Here is a 20548-nt window from a genome sequence, read left to right as displayed (position 1 = left end):
ATAATCATGGGAGACTTCAACACACCTCTCTCACCACTGGACATAGTAGCACAATTCACAATAGCTAGACTGTGGAACCAACCCAGATGCCCTTCAATGGATGAATGGATTAAAAAAATGTGGCATCTATACACCATGGAGTATTACGCAGCACTAAAAAAATGACAAAATCATGGAATTCGCAGGGAAATGGATGGCACTAGAGCAGATTATGCTTAGTGAAGCTAGCCAATCCCTAAAAAACAAATACCAAATGTCTTCTTTGATATAATGAGAGCAACTAAGAATAGAGAAGGGAGGAAGAGCAGGAAGAAAAGATTAACATTAAGCAGAGACATGAGGTGGGAGGGGAAGGGAGAGTAAAGGGTAATTGCCTGGAAATGGAGAGAGACCCTTACTGTTATACAAAATTACATATAAGAGGTTGTGAGGGGAATTGGAAAATAAACAAGGAGAGAAATGAATTACAGTAGATGGGATAGAGAGAGAAGATGGGAGGGGAGGGGAGGGGGGATAGTAGAGGATAGGAAAGGTAGCAGAATACAACAGTTACTAATATCGCATTATGTAAAAATGTGGATGTGTAACCGATGTGATTTTGCAATCTGTATTTGGGGTAATAATGGGAGTTCATAACTCACTTGTAGCTAATGCATGAAATATGATGTGTCAAGAGCTTTGTAAGGTTTTGAACAACCAATAAAAAATATATAAAAAAATAAATAAAATAAAAATTATACATATATAATTATTCATTACTATGTATACTATACATATTTAACATATATTTATATATTACATATTAATATAATATAACTTATATAATATATATATATATATTAATGGATATATATTATTTAACCACAAATCTCTAAAGTCTTATTTTTTTCCTATATTATCATTAATACTTCACTTTCCCAAAGCCAACAGAAGGCAGAAGAACTAGAGTTCCACCATTCTAAAACTACAGTCCGAATATCCCAAACATCACAGTCCGAGTATCCCAGCTGGTGAATTAACACCAGTACCTACACTGAAGATATCAGAATTTAAAGTGCAGGTTATGCTTAAGTAAATATTATGAAAGCCCAGAAAAACAGAAATTCAATTACATTATCAATTATTTTCAGACATGAAACTTTTTAAATATGGTGGGACAGAGAGAATATCTAACCTATTAATACCCATATCTACAAAGTTTTTATACATAAAATTATAACGTAAGTGAATGTTCAGTGACATTCCCTAGGTGTAATAGAAATATAATATGTTCTAAATGCTTTAACATCTATAACTTTCTCAATGTTCCCAACTATGACTCATCCACATTCTAAAGAGACACTGTGGCCCACAGTCACTATTTGTGAAGTATATGATGACATAATTTCTGTCAGTGACAGAGCCTGGATTTGAACTCATTTCCCCAGCTCCATAATTCCTTCAGAACTGTCTTTGGCCTGTAAGATAAACTAGTGATGGCTTACTACCAAATCAAGATCTTATTTTTACTTCTTCTATAACTTTGTACATTCTACCTTGATAGAAATTCAGTCAGTAAGTATATACCTGAATACGTTTTTCATCATCTTCCCTTTTCTTTCTCTCTTCTTCTTCTTGTTTTCTCTTTGCTTCCATCTCAAGTTTCCTAATAAGAAATAAAAAACTCTTCAAAAATTTAACAGAAAATAAGGAATTCTTCAGAAGGCAAATTAACTATTAATAAATAAAGATAACAGAATAGGAACCCAACCTATTGGCCACATACATTCTCAACTTATTTTTAATAAAATTTATACTGCCAGCAATATGTAAATAAAACAAATACAATTATATTCTATAACCTATAACACCTCTAAATTGACTTGGTTACAAGGCCTAACTGTAAGGTCCTAATTATGCATAATTCTTTCTATCCCCTTTTCAAACCAAACAACCCATATTTCTTCTGTTTATTCTGTAATTCCAATTTTCCAAAACGCTATCAATTTTAAAACTGCAAAAAAATAGAAGTACCTTTTTCTATCTTATAAAATGAAATACAAGCCATAGCTTTAAGAAGTAGTTAAGAAATCCTCAAGGGTAAAAGTCTAACCAAAACTCAAGATTACCCAGTTCAAGTATCCCTTGTCCAAAATAGTGGGAGAGGAGTGGTTCAGATTTTGATTTTCTATTTTAATTTTGAAATATTTCCTTCCTTCATCCATCCCTCACTCCCTTCCACCTTACCCCTCTTTCTTTCTTCTCCAGTATAGGGAACTGAACCCAGCAGTCCCCTATAACTGTGCTATATCTCCACCCCTTTTTATTCTTTATTTTGTGACACAGTCTCATTAAGTTGCTGAGGCTGGCCTTGAACTTGACCTCCTGCATCAGCCTCAAGCAGCTGGGATTATAGGCATGAACCACCGAGCCCAGCTGGATTGGGAATATTTTCAAAAGCTTTACCAGTTGAGCATCCCTAATCTGAAAATCAGGCTGTATATGACAAGCCCATAACCAACACCATGAATGGGGCGCGGGGAGTGGAGGGAAAACCTGAAAGCATTCCTTCTTAGATCAGGAACAAGGCAAGGGTGTCTACTTTTACCACTCTTACTCAATATACTACTGCTAGAAGTTCCAACTAGAGCTATTAAACAAGAGAATGAAAATAAAAGGCATACAAATAGAAGAGGTGAAGTTAGATAAATCCTCTAAGTAGTTGATATGACTCAATATATAAAAAAACTAAAGACTCCACTGAAGACTATTAGAACTGATAAAATCGGTAAAGTAGAAGCATATAAAACATGTAACATATCTAAAACATGTAATATATACAAAATTAGTAACTTTTCTATACATCAATAATGAATTTGTTTAGAGGGAAGACATAGAAAAGCCTGATACACCATGCACACAAACATGTGCGCGCGCACACAAATTACTTAAGAATAAATTTAGCAAAGAAAGTGAGAGACCTATATGAGGAAAATCACAAAACATTAAAGAAAGATTGAAGAAGACACTAAAAATTGGAACAGGGCTAGGGTTCTGGCTCAGTGATAGAGCACTCGCCTAGCATGTGTGAGGTGCTGGATTCGATCCTCAGCATCACATAAAAACAAATTTAAAAAATAAAGGTATTGTGTCCAACTACAACTAAAAAAAATTTTAAATGTTGGAATGACTTCCTTATTCATGGACTGAAAAAATTAATATAGTTAAAATGTGCATACTGGGGCTGAGACTGTGGCTCAGTGTTGGAGTGCTTGCCTAGTATGTGTAAGACATTGGGTTCAATCCTCAGCACCACAAAAAAATAAATAAAATAAAAATACTGTGTCCATCTACAACTAAATTTTTTTAAATGCCCATACTATGCAGATTCAGTGCAATCTACACTAAAACTCCAATGGCATTCTTCACAGAACTAGAAAAAAACAATCCTAAAATTCACATGGAAGAACAAAAGACCCAGAATAAGCACAGCAATCCTGAGTAGAAATACTGTAGTATGGTTTTAAAACATACTACAGAGCCACAGCAACAAAAACAGCATGGTACTTGCATAAAAACAGAGACCAATGAAATAGAATAGAGAACACAGAAATAAAACCATGCAGCTACAGCCATCTGATTATTGACAAACGTGCCAAAAACATGATCAAGAGTGAGAAAACTGGGTATCCACATGCAGAAGATTGACACTTGATTCCTCTCTCACTCTAAAAAGAACTAACTCAAAATGAATCAAAGATCTTAATGTAAGACCTGAAATTACTGGAAGAAAACAGGGGAAATACTTCAAAATATAGGTATAGGCAATGATTTTCTGTATGGGACTCCAAAAGTTCAGACAAAAGCAAGAATAGACAAATGAAATGACATCAAAATAAACAGCAAAGGAAACAATCAACATAGTAAAGAGATGATCAACTGAAGGGGATAATGTATTTATCAGCTACTCATCTGACAGAGTTATCACCAGAAAATATAAAGAACTCAAAATACTTAAAAAGAAGAAGTTAATGCAATTAATAAATGGGCAAATGATCTGAGCAGACACTTCTCAAAAGAAGAAATACAAATGGTCAATAAATACATGAAAAAATGTCCAAAGTTATCAGCCAGCCATCAGGGAAATGCAAATCAAAACTACAATGAGATATGATCTCACCTGTTAGAATGACTATTATCAAAAAATAATAACAAATGCTGGTGAGGATGTGAAGAAAAATAAACCCTTACATACTATTGGTGGGAATTTAAATATGTACAGTCTCTAAGGAAAACTATAGAGAGATGCCTCAAAAAACTAAAAACAGCTACCATGTGATTCAGCTGTCCCACTCTTGGATACATATCAAAAGGAAATTAAGTCAGCATACGTAAAAAGATTCCTTAATGCCCATATTTACTGGGGCACTATTCACAATAACTAAGATGTAGAATCAGCCTGGGTGCCTATCAGCAGATGAATGGGTTTAAAAAATACAGTATATATACACAATGGAGTATTATTCAGCCATAAAGAATGAAATCCTGTCAATGTAGTCAAATGGATGGAACTAGAGAATATCATTATTAAATAAAAGAAAAGTATCACATATCACATGTTCTCTCTCATACGTGAAAACTAAAAAACAAATAACAAGTCAAACTGAAAATAAAATCATGATTACTAGAGACTGAGAATGATACCTGAAGGGTGAGAAGGGTCAGAAGAAGCGTGGATGTACCTGATAAATGCACACAGTATGACATAGGGAAATATCAGCGAATTCCACTAATATGTATAATTAATGTTTTAATTTAAAATTTTGCAATTTGAGCACCAACATGCCACCCAAAAAGCATCAGACTTTAAAGTATTTCATATTTGGAATTTGTGTGTTAAAGATTCTCCATGTAGTTAAAATAATTTTATGCAACTATTATAAAAGCTTATTTTTTCAAATTACAAATTTATTCTAAAACTAGTTCATTAAATTAAGAATATGGCTTTAGAAATAGTCATTAACCATTGTCTAAATTGCCAAGAATTCACTCTTCAATTCAGTTTCTAATGCAAAACAATATAAATGCCCTACATTCGCCTTTCCTCCTCTTCCTTCCTTCGACGCTGTTCATCTTCTTCACGTCTTTTTCTCTCTTTTTCCATTTCTTCTTGTATACGCCTCAGCCTTTCTGCTTCCTCCTGCTGCTGTTTTTTCTTCTGTAACGCACTGAGAAGCTCCTCTGAACTTTTAAGTAGGGCATCATACTCTTTATGTATTTGTTCCCTGGTCATCATAGTGGACTTAAAAAACAAAATAATAAACATGTATTTAGAAAAGTGATCTCTTCTGTTACACAATAATGTGAGTATGCTCAACACTACTGACCTGAGCACTTATGTGTGGTTAAGATAATAAATTTAAAGTTATGGTTTTCACAATTAAAAAAAAAAAAAAACTACTCCAATACATACACAAATGGGAAAAAAAAGAACAAGCAAACAACAACAAAGAAATGGGAAAGCTGATAAGCCCATATCTTTGCTGTAATGTTTATACATTAAATAATATTGAAACACTGTTCTTAAAAAGTCATATCTGTCCCCAAACATTTGATTCTATTTAATACCAGCAACTAAGTCACCGACAGTAGGTGAACTCTGAGTAAAGCAATATAATTGTACTTAAAAATTATTTTTTTATGGAAGGAATGAGTAATTCATTTAGCCAAAGTATACTCTCTGTAATAATATTGTTCCAACAGTACCTAAGGAATATTTAAGAAATTACTCTCACATCTAAAATTGTTGGGTAATTTTCCTATGTTAGCCTTCAAAAAATGTGGCTGAGTTAATTTTAATTGATACTGATACCCCATAAACAGAGATGGCCCTTGACAAATCTGTAAAATCAGCCAAGTCCATCAACAGTGTTTTCATTCTTCTCTTGATCATTTTCATCCTTTTTACCTCAAAGATTTACCATTGTAAAATATATATCTTATACATAAAATATGACAAAAGGCTTACTTTAAGGAATTTATAATATGCATATATATACTGACCTATGAAACTAGCTGAGAAAAACAGCAAAACCTTACAATGTAATTAAGGAAAAGATTCACTAGATACAAAAAAGAAAAATTTAAATCCCAGTAGTAATCATATAAGTGAAAAATCAAACAAAAGCTTCCCCATCTTTTCCTACAAAATCAAAGCAGAAATGGCTATGACCACTTTTATAACAGTCCATTATATTATAGTCTCTATGAAGATAAGGTATTAATAATGAAAAAGTATATGACATAATGACAGCGATTTTAAAAACTGAATGTATATAAAGAACAAAATAAAAATGTATGCATAATAAAATAAGATTCTGAGGGAAATATATAATAGTGTACTAGCGATTGTGCTAGCAACGGGCTATAAAGGTGTTTTTTGACTCTTTCTTTAAATTTCCAATGATATTATATTACTTTTATACTTTAATAATCAGTCTCAAGGAGGCCTTGGGATATAGCTCAGTGACAGAGCACCTGCTGAGCAGATATGAGGCCCTCATTTCTATCCCAACGCTATCATCAAACTAAACAGCATTAGTCCTCTATGAATCATGACTATGCAAAAGTTTAACATCAAAGGATTATATTTTAGTTACTCTTGGTGGGGGGGATATTTTCCTAACAACAAATGAAACTGCATAAAAACCATTCCTTTTTATCTTTCTGCTATGAAACTTTTCAAACACAGAAGAAGAAAGAACAACATAATGAACATCCATTTGTCAACATTTTGAACACTGGAAAAATAAGGACATTTTTCTATATGATTTCAATACCAATAGCAAAGGGCATTAAACTACATAAAAGCCAAAGTCATTTGGGCTAAAATTACATACCTTAATTTTGGCCATCAAAGCATCAATGGAAATTTCAAGATCTTTGATCTGTTTATTCACCTGTGGTTTTCCATCTTTCAATGCATTTACTACTTCATTAAACTTATCAAGTCGTTTTTTCAGTGTGCCCACCTTAATCAAGCCATCAATGCTGTAGAGAGAATATTTCATCAGTCAATTAACATTACCATTTAATGCTATAAGAAAATTTTTCATTAATAAAAAGCTAAAAATACATTGCCAAACTGGAGATTTCACTTGTGTTTTCAATTTTTCTTAGTATTCTCTTTCTTAGATCTCTTATTGAGGGGGAAAATGAAATATGGCTGTGAATGACAATGATGCCTTTCAATACAATTGAGGTTTTCTATCAGCTGAGAGAAAATTCAAATAATAGAACTTGAAGAAGTCATCTTAGAATCACTTTAAAAAGGTATGATGAATCAATAGTCATTCAGAACTCCAAGGTTAAGAAGTCTAAATTAGTAATGAAAAGTTTAAATATGAAATAAAAACCAAATTTACAGTGAAACAATATAATTCTTATGGATAATCTTGAAAGGATTATAGTCAAAATAGCAAAGAGATATTTTTTAAACCAATGTCAACTTGACATTATCAAGAAATTCAAATCCCTTAAATAACCAAAACAGTTTCTTTCAACTATTTATTTCAATCTTTTACAATGCTTGCATTTTTTTAAATTTTTTTTTTATTGGTTGTTCACAACATTACAAAGCTCTTGACATATCATATTTCATACATTAGATTGAAGTGGGTTATGAACTCCCAATTTTACCCCAAATGCAGATTGCAGAATCACGTTGGTTACACATCCACAATTTTACATAATGCCCTATTAGTAACTGTTGTATTCTGATACCTTTCCTATCCTCTACTATCCCCCCTCCCCTCCCCTCCCATCTTCTCTCTCTACCCCATCTACTGTAATTCATTGCTCTCCTTGTTAATTTTCCCATTCCCCTCACAACCTCTTATATGTAATTTTGTATAGCAATGAGGGTCTCCCTTCATTTCCATGCAATTTACCTTTTCTCTCCCTTTCCCTCCCATCTCATGGACAATGCTTGCATTTTTGTAAGCCATTTCAAATCCTTATGTAGGATGAGGCAAGTAATGAATAAATTAGTTAATTTCAAATAAATATTATAAATAATAGACTAACATATCATTTTACAAAAAGCATGAGATCCAAACTGTTTTTTATTCAGCATTTATTGCTGTTTTACATTAGGATAGTTAGGTTTTGTAGGGTTCCTTAGGCACCATTCATCTTACCGAGGTTTGTGTCTCCTTTTGCAAAGCCACATCCGAACAGTTTTCTGCATTTTAATGCAAGCTTCAGCTCGATATTTTATTTTGTTTTTCACTGTGTGAAAGTATAAAGTAAATGATATTATTTCATTTAAATTACATAAATTTAAATATTTTTAAATCAGCACTCATTTTTAAAAAGTAGTTGTCAAGAAATATAAATCTGAATGCTTATTAACATTTCTTTAATTTGTTACACTTCTTAAAAATAAAAAGTACATCATGTACGTGGCTGGATTTGCGCTTGAAATGCATTATTTCCTTTTTATGCTATTCTAAGAAATATGAACAGGTATATCCTTAGAAAAGAATTTACCTGTGAATTAGTTTAGAAGATACTTACACTATTATAACACTTTGGAAATTCACAATCAACATATTGGATGAGGCCTCTGAGAAGCCTATAGTAAAGAAATCTTTTTAACTTTGGGTACTTACAATTTCCTAACATAATGTCACCTTGAAACATTTTTTTCAGAGCATCCCTGTTCAAATTCTGCAAAGATCCTTATCTGTTTACTGACCTCAGGAAATCTGTACAACTAAATCCACAAATATATAGAATAGCACAGGTCACTGTAATATAACGTACTCTCCATCATAATCAACATACAGATAAAAGCACTGAACTACCATAACAAATATGCTTGTATTTTACTTGAAAATGATGAGGAAAAGAGGTTCTATTATCTTTTTCTTTATTATAGTTGTCTTTTTATCCATATTCATAATTTTCTAACAAAAGATTTCAGTAATAATCTTTGTTTAAATGGTCTCTCTCCATTTTCATTTTTCTATTGATAAGGAATAATTTAATGAATCTTCTTCATGTACCTAGCAGTATTTCAAGTACTCTGGTGGGGGGATTATAAATTTAAACAAATTATAAATTCTCAATGCCCCAAAATTAAAGATTTTTGCCACTGACCCTCAACTAAGTAAAAAATATTCTGCCCCAACCCTTGCTTTGGGTCAGAGATAAGTATGGCCTAGCAGAAGCACATAGACAAAAGCAGCTTAGTCCAATGCGTCAAAGACCAGGGGAATGGTAGAACAGGATGCAAGGATGAGGCAATACCCTGTTTTACAGGATCCTGAAAGATCTTCTAAGAATTCAGACTTTGCCTCTACTGGTTTTGGGTATACAGCGAGGACTCTGGGAAGCCAGGAACACCAGCTTGGGAGCTGCTCAAGTTATTACACAAGTGGGATAAAGAGGCTCCACTACAGTGCTGGAATACAAAGTAAATAATTACAGTATTTGGAGAATAAATCAGTATGAGCTGATGATTGACAAGATTTCAGGAATAAGAAAGAAGAGATGATTGTAATCCTGAAATTTTTGAAGTGTGTATTAGAGATGCCACACAGGCAGAAAAAGTTCTGGTTTAAATCTGAGAGATTGAAGAGTGGTATTGTGGGTTGAGGGGAGAAAGAGAAAAATGAATCAAGATACTAACTTCTGTTCTGTTTAGAACATAATGAAATTAATATTACTTAACAAATTCAGATAGGGAAAATAAGAATCATGCATTCAAAAAAATAAAATATAGAAAGTCTACAAATGCTAATACACACTAGATACAAAGTGCTGCCAGAGGAATCGGACACAGTGTGAACCAACATCACGATCCTCTTGCCTAGCATCCACCTCTGAGACAGCCTTATAACATGCACAAACCACCTTACTTCCAAAGTAATAAAACATCCTGAAATGAAAGAAAATACTCACGTTTGATGACCGACAGGGAACACCATTGAACTTTCTTCCAGCGACTGCAGACTAGCCAATGATTGACTTTCTTAACCAACTCTGCTAAGTGATCAGGGTCAGACTTCATAATCTGATCAAATTCTGCAAACTAGAAGGTAAAAATAACATAACAGCAGTATTAAAAGATAAATGTGTTTAAACACACAGAGAAAACAAATATAATTCAAATCCAAAATCTAACTTTCTGAAAATGGCTGCATGCCAATTACACAGACATCTTTTAGAGTAGATAGCAAACCCAAACACACTTGACTTCTTCTATGAAGAAGTCTTTCTTCTTCCTTTCTTCCTTCCTTCAGGATCATTTTTTTTTGGGGGGAGGGGAGTGTGGGGAGGGGGAGGTATAACAGATTCAATAATAAAAGAAAATGATGATCTTAAATAACTATAGAGGGTTAGCAAAAAGGCTTTTGGTTTCTTTTTTTAGAATTTTTTTCACAATAACTTTATTTTATTTATTTATTTTTATGTGGTGCTGAGGATTGAACCCAGGGCCTCACACGTGCTAGACAAGTGCTCTGCCACTGAGCTACAGCCCCAACCCAGCAAAAAGGTTTTATTGAGGAAAAAAATGAAAAAGGATTAATATATCTCACCCACTGAATCACCCACATTCTTGGATATCCACATACTGTGCTTGATAAGTAAAATTCAGCTATGTTTATCAGGTTCCAGCAAAACTAGTCTGTCATTCCCAATCCCCAGGCCCATTTTGAACAAAGATAAGACATTGCTACTAACAGAGATAACACAGATAAAACATTTATTTGGTTATAAGAAATAAAATATATTATTTCCACTATTTACCACCAAATTCCAAAATGGCTTTCCTCCTTTATCAAATGTCCCACTAAAATACTAAGATGTCACAATATCATCAACCATCAATATAATCATTTGCTATAATAAAAATTAAAGGTAACATAAGGAATTGAAGCTCTCTTTGAATCTTTGCCATAAGCTATCAACAAATCCTCATTTTTCAAGAGGTAAATAAGACCAACAAGTTTCTTTATAAAGTTATTAATTCTTAAATAATTACTTAAGCTCTGAAACAATGGAAGAGTTGAATTTATGAGAAATATTTATGATTAAAGCTAAGCCAACCATAAACTATAATTTATAGATTCTTTTTCCTCTTATTTTTTTTTCTTTCATAGGAAAGGGTATGGGTTCTCTGAAATAAAAATATTCACAGGAAAGTATATATAATGGTAACATATACATATACTTCATCTCATACTCAAAAAATGTAAAATCAGATTTACTATGATGAATTTACCCTTAAGATATTTGAAATACATTTATTTATTAATGATTCTGATAAGCTGAACTAGTATTATTGGCTATTTAAAATATAATAACGATGGTATTTAAAACTATGAAGATACAATTTACTAAATCAACATTAAAGAATAAAGGAATGGTTAAAATCATATTAGTAATAGATTTTGAACAGCATTTAGGTATTTCTGTATGAAATACATTTAGTTATAAGGCATTCTACAACTGATTTGAATGTTAAAACTATAGGATTATGTTAGCCCCCCAAAATTATGGTATATACAAAAGTATTTGCATATTCATTCTAGAGTTTGACAGAGATCCATACAAACTCCAGAGCAACTTCCTATAATTTATATATCTACCATATTCTAATAAAATTTATTCCCACAATGAAGACTCCAAAGTGCTACAAAATCTCAAAATCAATGAAGACTAATATGCTTTAGAAAAGTTTTCAATTTGTGTAAAGTGTTAAAATTTTCTGGTTAACCCTATTTTAAGTAAAAAAAAAAAAGTCAATTAAACAAGGTTCTGATTCTAATACTGAATAAAATTGTAAAATTTATATAGAGTACTATAATATCTAAATTACAAATTTCTCACAAATGGGAAAAATGTGTGTACATATACACACATTATATATTTTTTCATGCCATTAGTAACCATATAATTCAAGAATAATATGAATCACTGATACTTAAAAATGTTTACTAACTCCAACTATCTGCATTAATGATGATAAAATTTTAAAGAAAAATATATTTACCTTGCCAGGTCTAAAAAATACTTTTGTTAATCCAAACTGGTAGTCGATTTCATTTAAGCCCAAAGCTTTAAAAAGAGCCTACAAAATTAAAGTTAAAAAAGTTAAATTCCAACTAATATTTAATAAAAAAGAGTTTACTACTAAGAAACTTTTAATTTATGTAAAATCAGATTTACTATTTGTACCTTACAAAATAGCCTTGGATCCAATCTTGCAAGTTTCTCTGGCATAAATTTTTTATACATGTTGTAGAGTTCATGAAATGAAGCTCGTGATGGGAAACCCCCCTGCATCAAGTCCAAAACAGACACCATACCTAGATTCATAAACACAAATCACAGCCAGTCATGTGCAGAAGTCCAAAATAACTCATGAATGACCAATTTTTAAAATTAATATTTAAGAAAGGACAATTTACAGAAATCATCAGCAATGAAAGATTACATAGCAAATACACTTCAACTTATCTACCACCTAAAATTACTATAGTCAAATTCCATCTAAAACCAATATCACTAAAGGCAAACTACTGTTCTCTACAAAGCTCCAGCCTATTTTATATCTTTTTTTATGCTAGGCATCTCTCCATTACATCCCAGTATACCAAACAAAGCCCAGTAGAAGTCCACTTTCAAAGATCTGAGGTTAAATTTAGAACAACATTTCTAACAGAGTCTCCAAAAAGTGGTCAAATATAGTCCCAAATTCTCCCTAGTACTTAAAAAAAGCAAAAGGAAAGGAAAGGAAAGCTCACTACTCAATATACAGACGCTCTTAGAGAAACTAATCTATTGGAATGATAAGTCTATAAGATCAATATCTGTTACCAGTGTAATTCTAAGAAGTGGTGAATCTGAGCCTTGAGGCAATATGAGCTTTTAGGGATTAGGAAAAATGTAAAATACATTGGGAAAAGTTCAATGACTAGCGATAATGCCAAGATTTTGTTTACAATGAGACCTGAATTTTAGTCTCTAGGACTACTAAAATCAATGAAAAAAATAGATTATTTAATAAATAGTGTTATGATAAATGGCTTGCTATTTGGAAAATGAAAATAATGTTAGACCCTTACTTTCTTCTTTATATCAAAATAAATTTCTGCTGGTCAAAAATTTTAGTTAAAAAAAAATGAAACTCTAAAAAATTTTAAGTGAATTATTATTTTAAAACAATCTTATAAGAAAGATAGTATTTCTAGGCAACCATATTCAATTTTAGATTATTGACTGGCAAAGGTACAAAAACATCAATAGTATTCAGAGTTGATGACTATGTAGAATAACACAGGCATACAGTCTTAGAGTAAATCAAGACAACAATCTTGGATGGCAATTAGAAAACACCCATCCCTTTGGTTCAGTAATTTATATTTCTCTGAGCCTACCCTACAACCCTTCATACTTGTAAGTGAAGATATTTGTGGAGAATATCCAGATATCCACAAGATCACTGTTTGTAGTATTTCCTGATTAAAAGATGCTACAACTATATGCTGGAATATAACACATTAATTTTAAAAGAATAGAGCAAAGTTTAATCTGATCAGTATAAGAAATATAACTAAATAAAAAAGCATAAAGTATATGGTGATTAATGAAATATAAAGACCATCATTCTTCTAAGAAAAAAAATTCCAGAACTAGACTTAGTTCTAGGCTCTGCTTGGAGAAATAAAAACAAGGTTTGGTTGGTATTGCCACAGATTTTACCACCTCTTAAGTTTCTAGGCTTGCTTTATCTCTGCAAATTATGAACTGGTTCACAGAAGTTCATTAAGAATTTCATGGAGCTTAACAAATTACTAAGCCTACAATGGACTTCTTAATACTTGAAGTTAATTTTTGAGCTGAAAAATAGAAATCAATGACTATAAGTCAATACTCTTCTAAAAACTCCCAAGACCTGGCTCTTAATCTGGGAGTCTGATAAACAGCTGTTCCATACACTGCTGGCTGGTATACTCAGAACTACCCTTTCTATGGACAGCACAGCTTCAGTTTCACAGAGGAAGACAAGCTACTTTCTCTCACCTTTTTGTACTTTGTCCTGATATTGGATGATAAGAAGTTTTTAGTAGGTGTCTTAATTATTCTCAAAACAGAAAAAATAAAACCCAGTAAAAATGAAAAGGTAAAATAGAATCCAAATCTTAAATATCTTTATTTTAGAAAGCTTCATAAATATTTTTTATTCCTACCACTCATTGTTACTTTTTGCTTTTTCTTATTATAAAACTATACAATTATACTATTATTAGTACTTTAAAAAACAAAGTATCGTGAATGGGTTTCATCTGTTAAACTGCCAATGCAACTTAACATATGAAATATCCTGCTTACTGAAAGGGGAATCCTTGCTGACCCATCAGTAAATCCATACTCTGCTAATCTAATAGCACATACAGCTAAATCTAAATATGCTTGACTTTCCAGGACACTAGATGCTCACTTAGGCAATAAATGAATTATACTATGTAAAGCAAATCCTACAAAGAAATTTAAATGGGGAAAAAAAGTTAAATTCTAAATAACAACACCCTAAAAGACAAAACACAAAAATACATCTGTATTATATGCAAGAATTCAGTAGACATGAGTTATTTAATTTTCTACTATTTGTTAGAATTTTCCTAGACTGTGCATTTCATTCAACAAAGAATATATTCCAGGGAAACAGGGATTTTGTATCAGCCAAAACAGAGTTTCTGTCAACATGGGCTTATGGATTGGAGGAGGGAAAATAATTATACAAGTATACATAAAATTTGTAACTATGACTCTAAAATAAAGGCACCAGCTGTAGCACCATGAACTAAGGCTCCCTTCCAGGACAGGAATATCAAGAAAGGCTTTCACAGAAAAGTAGCAATCAAGTTGAGACATAAAAGATGAAAAGATGCAGCATGTAGCAAGAGTGTTCCAAACACTGGAAGAACATATGCACAGATCCTGCAAGAGAGTACTGAAGGGATTGAAAGAAAAGTCAGTATGGCTGAAGCACACAGAGAAGAGGCAGGGTAGAAAGTGAAACAAGGGAGCTAAGGACACACAGGCTAGATAGTATGAGGCCTCACAAGCTACCAGGATTTTTGCTCTTCACTTTAATGCTAAAGGAGCCACTGGAAGTTTTGATTTGTTTTGTTGTTGTTGTTTTTGTTTTTGTTTTAAACTGTTTCGTTTTTTAATGGCAGTACAAGGAATTGAACCCAGACCTCACCCAGGCTAGCATTCTACCACTGAGCTACGATCCCAATTCTTTTTATTTTTTATTTTGAAACAGGGTCTAAGTTGCCTAGACTGGCCTCAAACTTGTAATTCTTCTGCATTAGTATCCAGAGTAGCTGGGATTACAGGGGTACACCACCACACCCAACTGCCATTACAGTATTTTAGGCAAGTAAAAACAATGATCAGAGCTGAGTTGTAAAGTAATAATTCAGGTTGCATATGAAGAAGAGACTGAGTAGATACAAAGAGAATACTTACAAAGCTAAGGCAAAAGGCCAGGAACGAGATGATGACAGCTTGGACTAGAGAATAATAGGACTCATTATTTAGGAAGTAATGTCAATAGTGCTAGGGGAGACTTAGAAAATATATAACCTGTGTTTTCCCACATGGCAGTCACTAGCCACAAGCTCTGTAGGTACACTAGACATGTGACAATTTAAATTTTAAAATATTAAAATTAAATTTATTTAAACTTTAAATAAGTCCTACTGGCCACATTTATGATGCTGAATAGCCAGTGTCTAGGGGCTACCATATTAAATAACACAGATACAGAATATTTCTATCATCTGGAAAATTCTACTAGACAAGAGTTGATATAAAATGAGTAGAAAAATATATAAACCCAAATCCTGAAAAACTATTAAGAAATACTATCCATGTAGAAGAAAATGATCCTGTAGAGGAGTTGGGAAAGGCCAGAGAATTCCAAAGAAAAATAGGAGCATACACTGTTTCAGAAGCTAAGAAAAAGAAATGTGGAAGAGACTGGTCAGAGTCAAATTCTGTGAAGTCCACTAAGGACTGCAAAATGAACATATGATTTAAGAAGGTAACCACTGGTGACCTTATCAAGATAAAAGCTGAACTCTCTTGAGGTTAAAGAGTGAGTTGAGGGCATAAACTGAGAATAGACTATTTGTGGGAGAGGAAAGGGAACAACTATCCACGGTAAGAAAAAAAGATGGGGAGTAGATGGAAGGGAATGTAAATCATAGATCAGATTTTTAGCACATTTAAGCACACTTCAGTGAAATGAGAGAGATCCATGTCCAAAGGGAATGGTTCAATACATATAATATATAGGCATATGTATTCAGTGCTGATTATATGTATTGCAAGGTGACTACTTGCAATGAAAGTAGGGATGGATTTCAAAGCACTGTAAGCCTCAACTAGGAAGAGAGGCAATTTCTGCTTTCTTTTTTTTTTTTTTAAAGAGAGAGAGAGAGAGAATTTTTTAATATTTATTTTTTAGTTTTCGGCGGACACAACATCTTTGTATGTTTGTATGTGGTGCTGACGATCGAACCCGGGCCGCACTATTGCTTGAGCCACATCCCCAGCCCAATTTCTGCTTTCTTAATAGGAAGGAAGGATATTCAGATAGGTGCATGTTCTTGGAAGCTTTAAAGTTTTTTGTCAAAGAGGTAAGGCCATCTTCTGGAAGAGGCTCAGAGATTTAAGAACAGGATTGGTCAGACTAGTTTGTTCTGTAGAGAAACAGAGCAAGCTAACCAAGGAAACTTGATAAGACAGGTTTGAGAGCCCTAAAAGGTCACCGACCATGAATTTTTTTTTTTTAAGAGAGAGTGAGAGAGGAGAGAGAGAGAGAGAGAGAGAGAGAGAATTTTTTAATATTTATTTTTTAGTTCTTGGTGGACACAACATCTTTGTTGTTATGTGGTGCTGAGGATCGAACCCGGGCCGCCCGCATGCCAGGCGAGCGCGCTACCGCTTGAGCCACATCCCCAGCCCCCCGACCATGAATTTTAAGTGGTGTCAATCTGACTTGTCTCCCAATCCCAAGCAGACAAGAAGAAAGGGCAGAACAAACTTAGACAGCTAAGGTTTTGTAAGAGGCAGTGAGAGGTAGATCCAGATTTGGGAAGCCTGGAGTGTATGTGATTCGGGGAGGGTTCTTTCAGGAACAAAATACAAAATTACAAATTACTAAAGAATATAAAATTCAGTACCAGGCTTTGAAAAGGGTTCATTTCAATGAAGGACCCTGAAACGTAAGTGACCATATTTCACGGTTAAATCTACCTCCACAAAGAGTAAAATACGGAGGCAAGAGAGTTTGAGAAAGTTTCAGGAGACTGAGCTGGATCAAAACTTAAGAAGGTTGATGCCTCAGGGAAAAGGCCAGTATTGGATGAAGGGTAGGCATGGGGTAAAGAAAAAAATGAGCCCAGGGCCTGAGACTTCTGTGATGTAGCAAGTCAGCTGTGCAGGGATAGGGATGGGAAGTGATAGAATTAATCAAATGCATGAAAGGGCCACAGAACCAAGGGCTTCATTCTGTTTTTTATTTTTTCACAAATGGTAGAGAGGAAGCAAGGACAACAAAACAAACTTCCTATTCTAGCTGCGTAGGGAATGAGAAATGAAGTGCTACTGGACTGAGAAGATAATAGGAAAGCAGCTTACAAAAGGGAGATTCAGGTTTTCTACTAAGGTGATTTTATAAAATTTTACTACAATTATGTAAAATGCTTTTATTTCACAATAAACCATAACCCAATATTACTCAAATAATTTGCCACCCATGCTTTTCTTAGAATCAAAGAAAATAAGATAAAAATCTTATCACACTTAAAAATAACCAAGGTAATGGTGAATTACTTGAAATCATTGGTCCTATTAAATTGCACTTAAGCTATGACTACTGACACACAGTGACACAGATTATGAATATATGGAAATACCTGAACATTGAAGTTGAGACAGAATTTGAGCACCTTCAAAGTGGTGGCTTGTCATCTTTAAATTAGGTTTGATGCAACGAATAAAGCTTGCTCCCTAGGAGAACAAAGGCACCACTTGAGATAACACAATATACCCTTCTTGTTTTTTTATTTTTACGAATACCAGAAACTTTCAAAGCATATTAACACATGAAACTTTAAAATAACCACTAAGGAACTAAAAAATGTCTTAGCATAGTATTAACATTTAAAGCTTGAAATAAAAAGCTTAAAATCATTCATTTGGTTATCAGATTATGCTGAATGAGGGAGAAAGAATACTGATTAGGTATACAAAGAAATTTTCGTGTGCTGAAGCTAACATGCTAGACATTCAAATAGCAGCTTCTCTTCAAAGTAGTCACCTTGCAAAACAAGAATTACATCAAAGGTGATGCTCACTGAAAAATTTTAGAACATGTTTCTATCACAGAAGTAATATTTTAGAGTAGCACTCTATACCCTCTTCATCAGACTTGGTTTATAAACATGCTTGATCTTTAAGAGATAAACACTTGCAGCCAATGAGAATATTGAAAAGATTTTCTGAATGGTTCCAAAAGCAAGTCTAACAGTAAGCTAAGCAACAGTAGCGCTGACAAAATAAATGCCTGGCTTTTCAAAATCATTAGTATTTGAAAAGAAAGAATAGTCAGTTAAGTTATGTAGATTTGTTTGGAATCATGCTTAATTTATATAATCCATATACTAAATATCTTTCTGTCAAGTTTTTATTTTTCATTTAAAAAATCAGGGTAAATCCCTAAAATGTATAGTTAAAAAACAGCCTCCTGCCAGGCATGTTGGTGCACATATGTAATTACAGCTACTTGGAGGCTAAAGCAGAAGGACTGCAAGCTGGAGGCCAGCCTAGGCAAATTAGTGAGACCCTGCATCAAAATAAAAAATAAAAAGGGCTGGGGATGTACCTCAGTGGTAGAGCACTTGCCTACCATGCACAAAAACCTGTGTTCAATCTTCAGCAAAAAAAAAAAAAAAAAAAAAGACTCCTCGTAGATTTGCCTTTATAAAAGGACATAAAAATATCATGTACATATTTTTCCACATCACATTGCCATGTCTGTAGGATGTTACTATAAGAGTAACAAAATAAGGGTAAATTATAATGCCTTATTTGCAGTCCTAAAAATAAAAACATCATTTCATCATTCTACTCCATAATTACAAAATATTTTTCACCTTCTTGAAACTATAGGCTAATCTTAATTTAATAAAACTCAAAGAGTTCTACATATTTACAAAAAAATTTGTCTTCACATACATATTTAACTTCTCTTCAGGAAAAAAACCTAACCAGAATAATCATCATCTTAAAAACTGATTTTTTTAACAAAGGAAATTTGGTGTAAAATATATTTTTAAAATAAATTTTTTTTTTAGTTGTAGGTGGACCCCATACCTTTATTTTATTTATTTGTGTGCTACTGAGGATCAAACCCAGTGTCCCACATATTTGAGAGAAGCACTCTACCCCAGAGCCACAACCCCAGCCCTAAAATATATTTTTAATTATTCCAGGGTTACTATTCTTTACTTAGATAATTACTATATAATAGTTTTAGAGGACCATTCAAAGAAACCTGCTTTCTTTTTAAATGTACTCACAGTACTTCGAAGTTTATCCAGAAGCAAATTTAACTGTGTCTGTAAAAGAAAGGAAATCAGTTTATTTCAAAAACCAGAGAACACAGTGACATAAGTTAATATTAATTCTCCCATATTAGAATAAAATGACATGCAATAACATCCACATATAACACATTACAATTTAACAACCTGATGGCACATAAACTCTTTAACAGCATCATGCAAAATGGATAATGAAATGTCAAGGTCAATAACTTTACTTACTTACACAGGCCTCGTATAATTAAAAGACTGAAAATTAGTAACATTTTTTAAAAATACACAAATTTGCATGTAGGATGAAATGAGGAAAAATTATATAGGCAATGAAGGAAGTTAATGAAAATATGGGGATGCATTCAATGTGAGATCAATAATTCAGTGTTTTAACATATGGCAAACTAGGTGTAGTTTGTGTCATAGACTCTTAAGAATGAGGATGTTTAAAATATTCATTATTGGGGTTGGTGTTGTGGCTCAGCGGTAGAGGGCTCGCCTAGCACGTGCAACGCCCTGGGTTCAATCCTCAGCACCACATATAAATAAACAAATAGATACATAAATAAATAAAGCTATATTGTCAACTATAACTAAAAAATATTTTTTAAAAAAATATATTCATTATTGGTATGTATTAGAAATATTTCATGAAACACTTGGCATAAACAAAATTGTCTTATCTAGCTATATAAATTCTCCTTACTGTTTTAAAACAGTTCACATTTCAAATATTTTTTAAAACTTAGACAACTTTCTCAAAAAAAATTGATAATAAATACAAATTACTATGCTTTCCTGTTTTTATAATATTAATTTTATTTTACTCTGGCTCAGTACCTTAAAATCATTTATTTGCTTCACTACTCTGCAAAGTAAAT

At 32.8% G+C, this 20548-nt stretch overlaps 1 protein-coding gene across 9 annotated transcripts in view; it reads right to left on the bottom strand.

Annotated features, from left to right (window-relative positions):
* Nucleotides 1-20548, bottom strand: part of MYO6 (myosin VI) — a 156508-nt gene that overhangs the window by 23289 nt on the left and 112671 nt on the right. For 7 of the 9 annotated variants that reach the window (XM_081294322.1, XM_081294323.1, XM_081294321.1 and 4 more), the window contains 9 exons: nt 19650-19688; nt 17985-18078; nt 12226-12356; nt 12041-12118; nt 9946-10075; nt 8178-8268; nt 6879-7029; nt 5073-5281; nt 1567-1645 (listed from right to left, as the gene is read on the bottom strand). In XM_081294322.1, the coding sequence (XP_081150448.1) occupies nt 1567-1645; nt 5073-5281; nt 6879-7029; nt 8178-8268; nt 9946-10075; nt 12041-12118; nt 12226-12356; nt 17985-18078; nt 19650-19688 (1002 nt within the window). Of the gene's footprint in view, nt 1-1566; nt 1646-5072; nt 5282-6878; nt 7030-8177; nt 8269-9945; nt 10076-12040; nt 12119-12225; nt 12357-17984; nt 18079-19649; nt 19689-20548 lie in introns of those variants that run through there. The other 2 variants (XR_014021960.1, XR_014021961.1) reach the window with 1 other exon arrangement.

This window comes from Spermophilus citellus (assembly GCF_964194105.1).
Source record: "Spermophilus citellus genome assembly, chromosome: 5".
Lineage (NCBI taxonomy): Eukaryota > Metazoa > Chordata > Mammalia > Rodentia > Sciuridae > Spermophilus > Spermophilus citellus.
This window is presented reverse-complemented; position numbering and strand designations above follow the sequence as displayed.